Source organism: Lycorma delicatula, chromosome 2 (assembly GCF_047948215.1).
Source record: "Lycorma delicatula isolate Av1 chromosome 2, ASM4794821v1, whole genome shotgun sequence".
Taxonomy (NCBI): domain Eukaryota; kingdom Metazoa; phylum Arthropoda; class Insecta; order Hemiptera; family Fulgoridae; genus Lycorma; species Lycorma delicatula.
The window spans coordinates 101366173-101384011 of record NC_134456.1 but is presented as its reverse complement, the minus strand read 5'-3'; the positions used below and the strand labels follow the sequence as shown (position 1 = coordinate 101384011).

The 17839-nt window shown below is 31.2% G+C and overlaps 1 protein-coding gene across 1 annotated transcript in view; it reads left to right on the top strand.

The window, feature by feature from the left end:
- The window catches only part of slmo (PRELI domain containing slowmo), a 35932-nt gene that overhangs the window by 562 nt on the left and 17531 nt on the right, over positions 1 to 17839 (top strand). The window contains exon 2 of the mRNA XM_075355897.1: positions 11481 to 11646. Within this exon, the coding sequence (XP_075212012.1) occupies positions 11481 to 11646 (166 nt within the window). The remainder of the gene's footprint in view (positions 1 to 11480; positions 11647 to 17839) is intronic.

Below are 17839 nucleotides of genomic sequence, written 5' to 3'. Positions count from 1 at the left end.
TAATATTAGAGGTTATGATTTATTTGTTTTAATTCATTGGTGATTAATTTGTCTATATAAAGTTTAATTTTATAATATATGATATCAACTTTGACTTTTGTATGAAAAAAAAAATCAAAAGTTAAATTTCATGTTTCTGCTGGTTTTGAGGTACTGAGATAGTTTTACAAAATATTACTCTAGAAATAGGGTGAATGGGAGCAACTTTAAACTTCTAAAAGCAGCTTCTAAAACACCACTAATTTTTGAGGTAAAACACTGAAATTTGTTTCTGAGCTATTCAACTTCAATTTTTTTCATACTCTTATTATACCATAGTAGGTGTGCTTAGGATCAGGAAAACACAAGATCTAAATATGTAAAAGCAGGTTTGGTCAGCTGCTGGCCTGTGCAAGGTCAAAATCTGTTAATAGTCAATTAGCAAACAGTTTTGTTAGTAATGGTAACCTGTTCAGATGCTCATCTGAACACAGATTAAGGTTAGAGTTAAAGTTTTTTTGGAAACAGGAATAAACCATAAACTAATCTTAATAGTACTCAGAGTCTGAGTCAGCTGTTGAAGATGTCTAGTAGCGATCTTTTTAAGGTGATTATCCATTGTTCAAATGATTAATAGCACACAATATGTATTATCTCTCTGTGTCGTGACTAAATTTCCGAACATAAATTTGGCCAAGTGTCCTCCTATGAGATGGTGTTTTAAGTATTACCATACAGTGGTAATTTATCCATAACCTCTCCACAAAAGTTTCATCTCTCTCTCCACAGAACAGATTAAACTGAATAGGTCTCGATAACTCACAAAAATGATAGCTAATTGACTAGAGTATTGATAATGCAGTGTGGAAATTGACATTGCTCTGATCACTTGCTCTCCATACCTGCTTTCTGACATTTAGATCTTATAATTTCAAATATTCCAAGTATATTTACTGTGGCATATTAAATTACGCAGGTCAACAAAAAAATAAAGAAGATAATTTGGGACTGAGATAAAAGTAAGTGAATTAGAATGTATTTTTTATATTGAATCTTATAAGGAAATCAGTTTTTATTCATAATCCTCAGATTTTTAGTTTTGACCCTTTAAAATATTGAGAAACTTCTTAAATAATAGAATACAAAAATAATAATTTCAATTAAAACTCCTACCTTTATTTTGCAGACATTTACGTGTATCTTAATTCTTTTCTTCCTATTTTTCTTTTGTGATCAGTGAAGTCTTCTCTTTTTATCATCCATCAGTAGTCGCTCATCACAGATTCATCCCATCTGCCATGATAACGTTGTTCCATCTGCAATATATCTTGGTGGAATCTTTCTCCTTGTTCATCACTAAAGTCATCCAAGTTCAATGGGTAAAAGTCCAAATGAGAATGTAAAAAAATGAATTTTCAGTGATATTCTGCACCCCAAATTTTTGTAGTTCACTAGAGTTCATTTATAAGCTGATCATGGTTTTCAGCATTTTTGTTTCCAAGAAAATCAGTAACATTATCTGTGAATGACTTCCTTGCAAGTAGTTCAACTAGGATTCAGTTTATTCAAGTATATTTTCTGTGAAGAAAATATGTTCAGGTTCTGTCAAGTATATTTTCACAAATTAATTTCCTTATTTGTGGCAAATGAATATTTCCTCTTTAATTTGGTTTCACTTATTGTGAAAAACCCTGAGCTAAATATTTAAAGCTTTCTCCCTCTTTATCTAATGCTTTTACAAAATCTTTCATCAGGCCTATTTTTATGTGTAGAAGTGGCAAAATAATACAATCTGCTTTGACAAGGGAAATATTGATATTTCCTGGTGTAAACTGATTTCTTTCTGGCCAGACTTTAACTGCATAGTGATTATCTGTAGTCCGACTATCCCACAAACACAAGAAAAACATAAATTTTGTAAAGCCACTCTGGATACCAAAAAGAACCTCTATCACTTTCAGGTCAGCAATGATCACCATGAGTGTTCATTATACATAATAGCTTTTAAAATTTTTTATGTACTTTCATATGTTTATTTTATCCTGCAGCATGTGCTACCTACACTGAAGAAAACTTATTCAAGTTAAGCAACAATATTGCCTTTAAGCTTCTTTTTGATGTGTCTGTAAAGAAACACCAATCATGAATAACAAATTCAATGTCCAGTTGAGACATTATTCCCCCCTAATATCACATCAGAAACAAATAAACCATCTCTTCTAAAGTATTTTAGTAAAGTTTTGTTTCGAGGTTCAGTATTTGATTCTTCTGGAATGTAATTAATATATACTGAAGTTGAGGATTCATCAGTTAAGTTTTCTAGGGAATCAGAAATTTCTTTCCAAGAAGTTGGAGCAATTGGAATCCAAAAATCAATACCATGAAGTACTGGTCTCATAGCTGAATGAATATTTGAAATGTGATAATGTTTTTATTGCTTGAATTGAAACCAGTAACATTTGTTAAGCAAAAATAGCAGTCATCAACTGCTATTGGTTTGTTGGCTCTCGCCAGATCATAGGTATGCCAAAAGGCAAATGCTCTTTTTTTCGTTTTAACCATTGGATTAGGTTGGTGCATGCTACATGTGGAGCCCAGGATTTATCTTGGTCTCCCATGGGACAGTCAAAAGAATGTTTTCAGCAGATTCAATAAAGGTTTTCATTGACTTTTTGTGGTGAATTCTCCATAAACATAACAAAAAATATTTTGAGAATTTTAACAAGCCCAATTTTTATTCATTGTAAAATTCAAAATTTTTTAATGAATGAAAGTAAACTGAAATATTACTAAAGTACTTAATTAATTTTAAAAATAATTAAGTTTTAATTTATAAATGCATAATTGCTTAAAATACTTCACAAAATTGTTTCACCATAGAGTGTAATAAAACAGCATGAAACACGTGCACACAATAAATTTTTATATTTAATAATATCAAAAGTTGTTCTGTCATAAAAATCTTTCACTAAATGTATGTGATCACTTATAAAACAAACTTTATATTGTGTATACAATCTTTATAATATGTGTATACTACTACCGCAACTAATGAATGCATCAAGTCTTACCAATTACTGAACTGATACTTAAGAAAATTTCATTATGTTGAATTGCTCATTACTTGATTCACTGACATACCTACACATGTTTGGTTTGACATGAAATGACATAATTTGACTGTTCTATATCAAATATAGCTCTAGAGTATGCTTTACCAAATAAATCAGATATGTGAATAAGCAAACATACAGATATACTTATTTGTATTATTTGTTCCATAAATGATAGAACAAATAAATTTAAGAGGTTGTAACTTTAAGATGTTACAAGGTAAGTTGTTTCATAATACATATTCAGATTCAGTAAATAAAATACTATATAGAATATCTACTCTCTTTTCATTTCCAAATTTTATGTTGACCAGTGTGATTTAAAAAATTGAATTTGATCAAGTAATCGCTCAGAATACCTTTGATTTAATATGGGACTTGTATCACTTACCTTTATATTTCTCATACATAATTTTGAGAAATACAATCACTGATTTCTGTTATTATTCCTGTTTTTGTCACTGTTTTTTCTCTGAAAGTATAGGGTTGTTAGAAAGAGTTGTTAACAACAGTGTATAAGTAGAATAAAATCATAACTCACAATCTATCAAAAGCTTTTAAAAAGAAGTTACAAAAATATATAAAAGAAAATTATAAATTACTAAAAATCCACACAAATTTGTGTAGGACAAATATAATGTAAATTGAACCACTGATATAGTCAATTATGCATTAAATCAACATTAAAATGGAAATAATGAAATATTAAATTAAAAAGTTAAGAAAATATTATTAACCTTGCGAAATAAAGATCAAAATAAAGTACTAAATATAAAATCAATAAACTCCTCACACATATGAACACCGAGTAATGTACACAAAATTACCATTTACAGCCTTTATTGTTGCTCAGAAAACACAGCGAGCACACTATCGGGCTTCAGAGGAGTGACTGTGGCCTCATCGCACCAAGGTGACCTCCAGATGCTCAGGAGACTCAATAGATGCTCAGCCGTGAGCCTGCCCTGCCCGACACCTTCTGGTGCCTCGTTCCCTGTCAGGATTCTTCCCATGCTTGTAACTTTCGTTACAAGCCGTCATTTGCTGTCATTTACCTTCTTTACATACAACTCCGTTGTTTTCTACTCATTGGGTCGTCTCATCAATATACTCTCATCAATGTTACTTCTGGCGGAAACATGGCCTCAGCACCAAGGGTGGCCAGCATTTCTTCACGTTCTCTTCCAAAGCATGGGCAGTAAAAATACACATGGGAGGGGGTTTCCTCCTCTGCGCATTCAGGATATAGATCTGAAAACTCTCGACAGAATCTGAACAAATACAATCTGTAGCCTCCATGGCCTGTCAGGAACTGCTTTAAACTGTATCCCAAGGAGCCCCGGGTTTTCCTACACCAGCTCCTGATGGTTCTGATTAAGTGGTATGTTTATCGTCCCTTTGTTCCTCTGTCCCAACGCTCTTGCCAGATTTCTATCAACTCTGTGATCTCAGCCGTCCTTTTATCTGCAGGAAGCAAAGGTCCCTGTTCTGTTTTTTTTTTTGCATGATTATCAAATCTATAGGCATAAGCCCCGCCAGGGCTTCGGCCACTTGGAGACTGCGATATGCGGATATTATCCTTAAACAGCTTCTCCTATGCAATGCCTCTAATCTGCCTAAGTATTTGGCATATCTAATCACATTGGCCCATATCATGGTGTAGAGTATGCCATCCTTATTCAGTTAAAATGTTATCGCTTTTAACAGGTTTTTCATGATTTTTGAGAGGTTATAACTTTTTTAGTAGTTCAATACTCAAGAAACATTTTTATTTGCCATAAACATCTACAAAAACATTGCAAGTTGTGCAAATTTGAGATTTTTATCACCAGCCCCATTGGAGTTATTTTAAGCCAAAATTTAAATTTGAAAAAAAAAATAAGTTTTCAAAAATTCATAAAAACTTAGGGTTAAGTATATCACCATTAATATTATTTGTGGTAAAACTACTAACATATAAAAAACAATTCAAACTGTATATGCCATCATTGCCTCTTGAAAAAAATAATTACTAAAAGTGAAGTTTCACGGTTCTTCATGTTCAACTTTATTGGTAATTTTCTCATAGAAAGAAAAGAATAGGTAAATAAACCACTGGACCAGTCTTTTACCTTAAGAAAATATGATTAAATTGCTTTTTGTTTAATCCTTCTAGGACGAATATTTTTTTAATGATTTTTCCAACAAAAATGGCCACCAAACTGCTTGAATAAAAAATAAAAAAAAAAATTATTTTTAAGGTCCTAATACATGTAGGAAACAAGTAGGTAAGTTTCAATTTTTTTTTGAATTGGTCAAGCAACCAGCTTATGTTTTTTTTGGGACACATAAATTGGATTGACCCTTAGAAAATAGTGTCTCAAAAACCTTGAGCCAGGGCAGAGAATGTTGCCTTAAATTCCTTTTATGTTGGGAATAATCCTACTCCTAACTGAAGCTGAAGTACTTCACAAATTCTCTTTAAATGTAATGAATTTGGTCATACTGATGCTCAAAGTACATAACCCCGTGGAGGGGAGGGACAGAGCTACCTAACCTACCATTAGCCCTAAAAAACGAATCAAGCAGATTATCTCGTGAAACCTGGCTGGAAACAACTGCCATTGCATTATCTTCCTCACCTAAGTAGGTGGGGAATCATTGATTCTTACCCGTCACTTCACCAGCCCCACCCTGTTTGGGTTAGGCTGTTTCTTTAAATCATTGGCTTGCGACATTTCTGCCAGAATATCCTACAAAGTCAAACTAACAAAGACTATCTTGCTTTATCTTCTAATTTTAGATACGGGCAAGCCCACAAATGTGACAACTGCCCATAGCGAGCTACAGACAGTCATAGTCCTATGAATCCCCCGTCACTCAACTCGTATTAGTTGCTACTGGATTGATCTCATGAATACTTGTTGCATCAAGCAGTCTCAAGACCTCTGATGATGGCCCATTCCTATAGGGTGTAAGCAGGACTATGGTTTGGACTAGAGTTAACTAGGCCAAATCCTCGCTTATAACTGGTACTAAAATCCAGCAGTTGTTGCCACTCCTTCGCCACATATCCTTCAGAACCAGAACAATTAAGTTTTGAAGGACCCTTGATGAGGCGGGTGCACGTCAAATCTAATCCAAGTACCAAACTCGGTGAAGAAAGCAAACAATAAGTCAGTGTTGTAATAAGAAGCAGATGTTGCAAAAACTGTAATCGACAAACAATCCAACACTAGTGAGTGGTACACACTCAACCACTAGCTCAAATTATAGCCAAAGACAAGCTCAATGCAACAACAACTGTAGATACATCAGGAGGACCTGAGTAGTTGTTAGTGTATGTTTTGTTCACTTTTTTGTGAAGTGGGTAGTTGAGGACTGTTGTCCAGTGTTCCAGTAGTTCTTCTTTGATGCAGATATTTATGAGCTGTGTATGAAGGGTGATTTTTGTTGGTCTTCCTGTATGTTTCCAGTTCTTTATGAAGGTCATCTTTTCCTGCTACTTTTTAATTCTTTATCTCACCCAATGCTTGGTAGACTTTTTTTGTTGTGGGAGGGTTGATGTTTTCTGGTGATGTTGTTATTAGGGTACTGGTGTCGAAGTTTAGGAGTTTTGTCAGTTCTTTACAGTTTAAGAGTTTGTTGAATTATATATCTAGGATTTCCATTTTGTCTTTATTGTTGTGGGCCAGAATATGATTCTCATCCTTCGTTAGTAGGATTGGGGAGTTTTTATTTTAGGAGTATTTTTGAAGGTTTTGTGTTAGACTCTTGACTGCGTTTTGTTGAATTCACCTTCTATTGATTTCATTTGTTTACTGGGTTACATGTGTGTGAAAATAATAAAAAAAGTTTATATAAACATTGGTCTTGAAATGCTTTGTTAGTGAGTTATGGCTGGCGAAAGATTTCGCCATGATTCCTGGGCAAATTACTGAAATTATTAAGTTATTTTCAGTTATTAACTGAAATTATGGATAGAATATTGAAATTCTAGGAACCCAAATTAAGGGGTAAGCTTGATGGTTTTTTGACCTGATAAATTGAGTAAAACAGGTTTTAGAACCATATCTGCAGTGGTATTTGAGAAAACTGGGCTAGAATGCAAAAGGTTGTGGTGAAACCCCCATTTTTTAATGTTTTACATTTAGTAACTTCGTTACATGGGTAATAAATACATAAAACTTTTAAAAAACTTATAGAGAATTTAATTCTGAACAAAATTATGTAAATAAAGTCAACTACAAAACAAAAACATGTTACAAAAAGAATTTTATTAACATAAAAATATAAGAAACGTGCCTGAAAAACTACATTAATTTTTAAACAGAAAGAAGAATATTTTTTGTACCCTAGAATATCTACTGTAGAAATAAAATCATTTAAGAAAAATAAAAATCAACAGAAGAGAAGTAACATAAAACACCAGTTTTTAATAACCTTATCCACAAATCTTGAAAAGAAAAAAACATATTAATGGTAAGATAAATGATTTCTTTTTTATTTCAAAAATTGTCAGTAAAAAAAAAAATTAATGGTAAAATAATTTTTTTTTAAATTTCATAAGTTTGTAGTATTAACAGCTGATCAACATTCCGCGTCCTCAAAATGCCATTTCAGTTTTCAAATTAGGAATATGTTGACATAATTTTTATTTTTGGTTATAGCAATGGTAACTTGTTGGCTGCAAAAATGCAATATCAAGAAAGATTTCCTAGTAGAAGGATTCCAAATAAAAAAACCTTCGCTTCAGTTTTCTGTTGTTTACGCACATTTGGTTCTTTTCCTACACGTTCTTATTCTGTTGAAAGACAAGAACAACATTGTATCGCTTTTGAGGAAAAAGTAATACAGCAAGTTCAACATAGCCCAGGGCTTAGTATTAGATGAATTTAAAATTGCATTGGTTTGACACACAGTATATTATGGTAAATATTTAACAGAGAAAATCTCTACCCGTACCCCTATCAGAATGTTCAAAACTAACTGCCTGGCCACTTTGCATTTAATCTAAATTTTTGTCACTGGCTTCAAGAAAACTGTTATGAAGTAACTTCTATTTTATTTGCTGATGAGGCAACATTTTTAAGAGGTGGAGTTAATAACTTGCAAAATAAACATCACTGGTATTACAGGAAACAAGTATTTAATTTTTTTTAGAAAATAACGTGCCACAGCTTTTAGAAGACATTCCACTAATAACGAGAAAATAAATGATTTTTCAACAAAATGGGGTTCCTGCACATTTTTTTTGATAAGTAAGAAATTATTTGAATGTAACATTTAGGAACAACTGGGTTGGGCGAGAAGGACCAATTAATTGGCCTCTTGTATCACCTGATCTGACACCAATGGACTATATTATGTGTGGGGACATATGAAATCGATAGTATACATTGGAAAGGTAGTACAAAAGAAGATCTGATGGCAAGAATTTTCAATGCATTTGAAATTCTGTGAAATAATCCAGATATGGTGAAAAGAGCCCCCCCAAGGAATTTTAAAATGAACAGAGTACTGTGTTAACAGTGAAGGAGGACATTTCGAACAGTTGTAATAGTAAGTTTTTAATGTGTTTTTACTATTTTATTTTTTTTTAAGTAATTTTATTTCTAGATATTCATGGATATTAAAAGTATTATTTTTTCTTTTTAAAAATTAATGTAGTTTTTCAGCCACATTTCAAATATTTTGATTTTAATAAAATTCATTTTTTGTAACTTGGGTTTTTTGTAGTTAACTTTGTTTACATCATTTTATTCAAAATTAAATTCTCTATAAGATTTGTTTACAAGTTTTATGTATTTATTACCCGTGTAACAAAATTATTGTGCATAAAACATAAAAAAAATCATCACAACTTTTTGTGTTCTAGCCCAGTTTTCTCAAATACTACTGCAGATTCGGTTCTAAAACCTGTTTTATTCAATTTATCAGGTCAAAAACCATTAGAAGCCATCAAGCTTACCCCTTAATTTGGGTTCCTAGAATTTCATTGTGGCCTTATTTCACTCTTTGTCTAGGAATCATGGCATAATCTTTCACCAACCATTACTCTCTAATGAAGCGTTTCCGGACCAATGTTTATATAAATTTTTTTTATTATTTCCACCGATAAAACTCGTCCTGAAATTCTTTCTGTTTCTTGGTGAAACACTCTTATATATCTTTTAATCTATTTGTACTTAACAAACTTATAAAAAGTCTCATCTTGATTGTTAAACATTTTTCCGCTGTAAATACTTTAAATTGCTACAACAAATAAGAAAACTTATCCTGATTATTTTTTTAAATTTTTTTTAGAGTTATTCATAGCTTTATTTCTCTACCATAACATAAATCACATACTCATTTATAAAAAACAAACACTTATAACGTTAGAAATAAATTTACTCTTGGATAAAACACTGATGACAGAAATAAAAATAACTTAATTTTACTAGTTTTGTTGAAGTTTAAATTTACTGTTTTATTTTTACATTTGTAAATGAACAAACATAATGCACCCAAGTGCATTAGTGTTTGTTCATTAATCAAGTGTGACATTCCTCAGTTTGCATCAGGCAGTGTTTAGTCTACAATTCAATTTACATTTTTTTATATTATTAAATAGCTTATTCTACTTATATTACAATTACTTTTATTTACAACACAAACAAACACATACCACAAGCAGAGACTGTCCTATAAAGAATGTAAAATGTAATATTTTTATAAAATAATTTATTAAAAAATTACAATATTTTAATTATAATACAAAACATATGTGTTGGAATTACTTCAGGAATATAATTTCAGACAAATCCCCATATGATTTTGCTGGCATATGCGTTCTCTTTCAGTGAAATCTTCAATGATCGTGCTACAACTGTGATTCAGTTTCAATAACACATCAACGCCTTTCACATGATTGTTTTTGGTTTATTTACTTAAGCACAAGAGATCTCACTAGCCTTCAAACAAAGAAGTTGGATATTATTAAATCACAAAATCAAAAGGGGCCAGTTGTGGTTACTGCTACATAGATGAAAGTTCAGGAAACCTTTCTTGCAATAAATTAGTTTTTTCATTCACTATGTTTTAGGTTGCACTACCCTGTTGAAACCCAGTATTTCCAAATCCAGATATCCAATTATTTGGATGTATTCCAATTTGTTTGGTATTCAAGTCTATATAAGTTCCATTATTCAGCATGGGAATAATATTCATTACATGTGTACAAATTGGTCCAAATTGGATATCATATGTAATCACATGAAGTAAATTGAACTGTTTATTACTCACTGCAATCAGGTGAATTCTTTCTGCTTCTTATACATATAAATCAAGATTGTCTTAAGATTACTCATTCCATTGATTGTGGAAAGGTAAAGTAAATCACGGATATTTTTTATCGTTACAGTACAAAAATCAGAAAGGACAGTTTTTTTACAGTGCTTTATGTTTTTATGTCATTTTACCTATGATTTTTTTTTCTTAATTTTAGTAAACCAAGTTGATATTTCTTCACTTTTATTAATGTTTTTTTTTATTATTTTGAAGTTAATGTAGCTGTTATCTGTAATTTAATGTGATATTTGTTCATTTATTCTAACTGGCATTCTCATTTTTTTGTTGTGTTCATAATAATTAAATAAATACTGTACTAAATAGAAAATTTTGTAAAATTATTTTAAAATTAGATCTGTTACGACTGTAGATAATAGTGTTCTTTGGTGGTTGGGTTTCAATTAACCTAACCACATCTTTTAGGAGTGGTCGACCTGAGTCTGTTCCAGACTACATGCTTACTGGTACATTTATACTTATATTGCACTAAATCTGCAGGTACGTCAGGCCTGGCAAGGCAGTAGCAGTAATTACATTTGCCTATACACACACCCAGACATGGCAGTAACTGGAAAACTGATTGGAGAAATAATAATATTGATGATTAAAAATGAGCAGCATACTTTAGTTTATTTTTAACATATGTGTATCTCATTTGTTTATTTTAAAATGGAAGGTTGTCCTTTGCTGTTTTGTACCATTTTTCTTTCGTGTTTACTTTATTACAATTGTTGAGTTATTCTTTAAATAAATATTATTGTTGTATATTTTTTGTCACCGTGCATTATTAAAAACGATTATTTTATAAATGTAGTAGGTTTATTTGAACTAGAAAAATATTATTTTATAATTGTAAAATCTTAATTACTATAGAAGTATAACAATATGACTGTGGGTCATATTCAATTCTTTTTAGGTAAAGAAAAAAATGCCAGAAGTTGGCTTTAAAGGATAACAGATAAAATTATGATTAAAATTGGAAGGAAAGTCATTTTAGTAAAAATTAATGAGTATTATCATGCTGTGTTTAAAAATTTAGTATTAAATATGTTCTTTAATTATATGTTTTTTTTTCAGTCACCCTTGGGAAACTGTAGTACAAGCTGCATGGAGAAAATATCCAAATCCGATGAATCCTGCAGTTATAGGTACTGATGTAGTTGAACGTAAAGTGGAAGATGGTGTTTTATTAACACATCGGCTTGTTAGCTCAAAATGGGGACTCCCTCGTTGGGTGCAGTCTGTAAGTTACCTTCATATTCCTATTATAATGGAAATTTTGAAGTTTTAAAGAAATGCTAAAAAATAGAGAACTGAGTGCTCTTAAAAATGTTGAACTGCTGAAGGAATTAACTTGCTTTCAAAAGAGTTAATTGCTTATATGAAGTAAAACTATAGCACATACATTTTATAAATTTATAAACTTTTCATTATCACATAACCCTAATGCATTATTATACTTTCTTAATCTTTCTATACTTTCTTAAACAAATATGATGTTAAGAACGGTTACGAAGTCATAAATAAGTTAAATAATGTTAACTGTAACACTAGAATAGTAAGTTATGACAAGCGTGTACCGTAGTATACCAGTTGATAAAACAATAGAAATAATAAAAAAACAAGGAGACCCCAGAGTATGCAGATGTATTAATTACCATCGTAAGGAATATTTACCTCCAAAATTATTTCAAATATAAGAACAATTGTTACAAACAAATGGTGAACCTATGGGTTCACCTATTTCAGTGATTGTCAGATTTTTATATAATATTTTGAAGTATTATAGTTTATGATATAGTAGGCACACACCAAGTGCTATTATGGATAAGATATGTAGATTATATTTTGGTCATATATAATCCAGTTATAGATATTATTACAATAATTTTAAACTTACAGAAAATACATTTTTTAGATATTGAGATTGAAATAAACAGTAACAATATCATACAAACATCAGTTTATAGAAAAGTAATAAATGGCATTCAATACACATAAATTTTAATCACCCATGGTCACAAAAAATTGGAACATAAAAATCTCATTTTTAGAGCTTTACACTATACAAGGAACAGTAAAGACCAACTCAAGAAGGAAATAGATGTAATAAGTGTGTTAGAGATTAATTGGCACAGTGGTCAGTATGTTGATATATACATCATATATATATATATATATATATATATATATATATACTATTTACTCTTTTATATATATATTGATAAACAATATTTGGTTTTAAAGTCCCAATCTCATTGTATTCAGTGTAGTTTGTTGATTACAGTAAGTTTGGCAGTGGTTGAAAAGTTGGTTGAAATGATGTTTTGTTAGTTTTTATCCTCTTTTAGAAAAAATATCTTGTTTTAATGTAAAAATAATATGTGTGTTAATTATATATTATAAAATATCACAAAATAGTTATGGGAAACCTTTTTACATTTTGAGTTCACTTGATAACCCTTCAGGATAAGTGGTATGTTACAATACAGTACACTTAATCAGATGTAATTAAAGTTTAATTATCTTTACATAACCTTTTGTTTAAATTAAAATTTTTCTATCAATTTTTGATTGTATATACTTGTGAGTATATATATATATATATACATACACACACAGATAGAGAGAGAGAGAGAGAGAGAGAGAGAGAGAAAGAGAAAGATCAATTTACTTGAATTTTGAATAATCAAGTTTTGTAATTTCTAGTAATATTGTGTTCCTTATCTTTATTAATATTGTTTAATAGTTAAAACTTATCTGTTAATGACCTAAGTTTAATGATTAATTTTGGGATGAGCCATACTTAAGTGGTGTGATTGAGTGCAATTGTTATACCATGTTTTTAAATAGTTTTTGCAATTGTGATGTCACTGGTCAATGTATTTGACCTTTTCTATGTTAGTATTTAATTCTGAAACTATTGATGTATTGTAATAAATTTTTTCTAGTATTTATTTATACAGTATAATTTTTTCTTAATTAAATTTTATATTAAATTAGCATTTAATAATTTTTCATAGTCTTGTAAATGTAATTAATAGTTCTGCATTAACCATAATTTTCAGGTTACCTCTTACACATGAGTTTTAATAAAGTGTATTTTGTAAATAAGTTTTATAATATTAACTACAACATATAGATAAGATTTATGTCTTTAAACTGTTCTGTAAAACTTAGATTTGTGTACAACTTTTACATTTTTGACAGTTATAGTGTGGTATATATTACAGTACATTCAACCTTTTATGTGCTAGTGTAACAATATATAACATTGATTTACCTTAGAATAGTTGTTGGAAATGGTCCCCTTGAATATCTAGATATATCTGAAAAAGAAAAAAAGAAAGAAAAAATAGCAGTTCCATGCCAAACTTTCATGGCAAATTACCTGTGATATAACTCATATAACCCATTTACAAAAGTTATGTTACCAAATTTGAAGGCTTTTCATCCAGCCAAATGTGATTTGTACAAGCCAACACATACACACACAATTGCATGCAGAACAAACAGAATTTACCCCTCTATTCTTTTCTAAGAGCTTATGGCCATAAGCCTGTAGAAATGATTTAATTTCTGAAAATCTTTGCAGTAACTTCATGGATTGAAGATTGCAAAGAATATTGGGCCAACTTTCTTCTCCTGAATATTGCAATCTACACCTGTAAAGGAATTTCATGTTGGCATGTGGGTTATTGGCAAACCATAAATGTGAGCTCTGTGCAGATATTTATCTGATAATGGAACTCTGCCTAGTTAGCATAGAAAACAGTCTGTCGGGCCAACTTTTGCATGGTCTTGTTGGGACTACATTGCATAACAACTGATATTGATCGATGTATTAAACCAGGTTTCATGGTAACTATACAATATGATGTAAATACATCATACTGCAGTGTGCAGTGATACTTCCAGATATATATCTCAAGGTTATGATATGTCTTGCAGTTTTTCCTCATTGAGTGCTAATGGTTACCACTTCACTTTTAATCCTTTACGATCCTGTCTTCTAAACTTCTCAATTAGTGATTTACACTATATCAGTTAGGAACCAGTGTTCCTGGAGATCTAATAGTAAACTGGTATTTCACTGCCTGTATGTGCTCGCTGTTCTCATGGAAGATGAAATATATACTGTTCTAAACTTAAACCATTCTCAGTGCATATGGAAAGACAAAGTTTTAATTGTTTAAAGGCGATGAATACACAACTAACAACAAAGAGCCAAACACACCTTCTTGTATCAAGGTCACCAGCCTGACTGGCTCATGGAAGCAAGCTGCACACAACACAGGATTACCATCCTTTGAAGAAAATATTATTTGCAGCACACAGAATACAATCTCTCAGCATACAATTGTAGTTAACTTTTTGTATAAACTATAACAAGGGGAAAGTAGTAAAGGCAGTTGTGGAAAAATTTCTTTTCTATTTTTTGGTTTTCTAATTAATTTCCCATAATTTCCTTATGGGGGTTAATTCTGTTTGGCCTGCATGCAATTATGTATGTGTTGGCTTGTACAACTCATGTTTGGCTGGACCAAAAATCTTCAAATTTGACACAGTAACTTTTGTAAATGGGTCGTCGATGCTATTAACTGTTAGTGCTAAGCAATTAGAGAGGTACTACGATTAAGGAGGATCGTATCATATCACAGGTGATTTGCCATGAAAGTTTGGCATGGAACTTCCATTTTTTCCTTATCTTTAATGGATTATGAATTATAATATCAAAACCTTTATAAAATTAAAGTTGAAGCAAAGTGCAAGTATATATTTGACAAATTTATGGTCATAACTATTCAGTTTTGTGGGTGTAAAAAGAAAACAGTGAAATGATACTGCTTCATTTTAAAAACTCAGTAGTCAATTATGTGTTTTTAAGAAGATTTGAAAAATAGTTTTTCACATACAAAGAACAAAGCTAGATTTGTAAATTTGTTAGATTTTATAAGTTACATTTGTTTTTAAGGCAAAAATTAACAGATAGTGAAATCTCTTCTGAAAAATCCAAGAGTTAGTATGTTTAGATTAATGGTAACAATAGCACTTGATTCTCATCTCAACATAGTAGTAACTGAAGACTTTGATGTCTTATGGTTTTAGTTGGTTAACATGTTCACTGCTATGGTATATAATGAATAAAGTGTCTGGAATGCTAAAAAATATTTTTCAATAAATACTTACCAATTGTTGTATTGAAGTGTAGAATGTAACCAAAATCTTCTTTTAGGGTTTTTATTTTGTAATTTGTGACGTCATGATTCATTCGTTCTCGTACCTGGGTAGTGCGCTCCACGAATGAACTGATTCCGAGCCAGCTATGCAGCGTTCCGTTTCTGTTCTTTATTTTCAGTGAATATATTATACATTACTACCACTAATTACAATAATACTAATTTATAAGTTTTATGAATTTATTTACAGTATTTGCAACCAACATAACCGTTCTACAATATACTTAATTTTTTTTATGAAACTTATCAAAGCACTCAACTGGACACAAACCTGACTTCTCTGGACAAACTTCATAAACAAATGTTATTTGCTTTTTTGTTCCATTTTTGTTACAAACTTGGTAAAGTTTTCTTTTCCTCCCACCTTTTGCATCTCTCTTCATTTTGTGTGGATCAGTGCATGGTATGGTGTCCTGGAGGAGTTTGTTTCGGTTGCCCCTCATTTGATGGCAAAAGTTCCTCTATGACTTTAGACGGAAGTTGTACAGAGAAAGTTTCTCTTTGTCATGCTCTCTGTGCATGTTTCATAAGTGGTTTGCATTGACCATAAGCATTTGTAAAATATGGACAAATGTTTTCTTGTACTACTGAATTGTTTTCCTCTCACAAGGATAATAAGCCATGATCTGGTCCATTCTGTCAACACCTTTCATATGTGCAGTATAATATACAGTGGGTTTTGATTTCTCTAGTTCCTGTTTTCTTTTGTTTATTATTGTGCACTTTTCCTTGTCAAACTGAGAAGAAATGAAGGTGACAACTCTTTTATATTTTCACTTTCCGATCATAAACCCATCTGCATATTAGGTGATGGTTTTGATTTTTTCAAAATTGTACTTTTAACTAAATCCAGGGAATGCTTCCGATCAATTCATAGAGTACCAGTACAATATGTATCTTTTGTAAGAAGTTTGGAAGTAAGAATAAAACTATTATAACAGTTATCCATGAATAATGGATGCCCATGATTTAATAATTCATTCATGAGACATAGTACGATTTTTTCTCAGTGACTTTTCCTTAAAAAAAAAGTTACTGTCTGCCATAAACAGCAGACTTAAAAATGAGCCCTTCAGGTTCATTTAGAGTATATTTTTAGGCCATACTTATGGCGCTTGCTCTTTACATACTATCTGAAAATAAGCGCCTCTCCAAAGTATTGCTTCATTGATAAATAATTTTCTTGAAGGATAATACATTAACACCATTCTTGTATTAAAATGATCTATTAGTGTTCTTACTTTGAACAGACGATCAATATTGGGCAATGGTTGGTCAACTCGATGGACAGGCAGTTGAGGAGCATTGACTTTTGAATAGTATAAACATCTAAGAATTAATAGAAAGTGATCACGGCTTATCTACTGTCTAAAGACGGGTAAGGTGAAGAGTCTGTAGGTTTTCCAGTAATCCTGGAGTCTATTAAGTTTAATGGTTCCTGTGTATTGCAACAAACCAGTGAAAATATTTAATTCTGGTACTGTGAGGTCTTTCCACTGAGTTATACAAAATTTTTCAGAAGTTGATGGATCACAGAACAGTTCAAAAGTGTATTTGTTCGTATTTCTGAAAATTGACTCAAAAAAAAAAAATATCGTCCACAAGTAAAAGAAACACAAGTGAAAGAAATTGGTCTGTTTTCCCCCAGAATTGGTGCCAATAATCTATTATCTCTTATAGGCCTGAAAGGAATTTGTCTTAATTGTAGGGTATTATTTGCCCAAATGGGGATTTATTTCATCATCCAACTAACTCACTTTCGGACGACTCATCTGATGTGGAGTTTTCATCAAGATGGACCTTCTGAATCTATAAGTTCATCTTCATTGAGGTGTTGCCCAAATGTGTGTCGGATAGCCATTGTAAATAATAAATTGGATAAAAAAAAATAAAATAAAACAATTTACAATAAAAAATATGTTGACTTACTGGTTTGAACACTATGAACTCGGCGTAAAAGTAAAAACACAGAATTGGCAGGAAACCAAATACATAAACTACATGAACACTATCTAGTAACAATGTGCACAACATACGATCAACTTCTGCTAAGAGCTTAGCTCAAACTAAGCCATAATAAATATTACAATAATGGTACTTGTAAACAAGTAGTATGCTCCTGGCAGCTGATAACTACTTGGATACGAGTAGCCTCCACTGAACGTGTTAACACTTAATGAAAAGTGTGGATGAAGT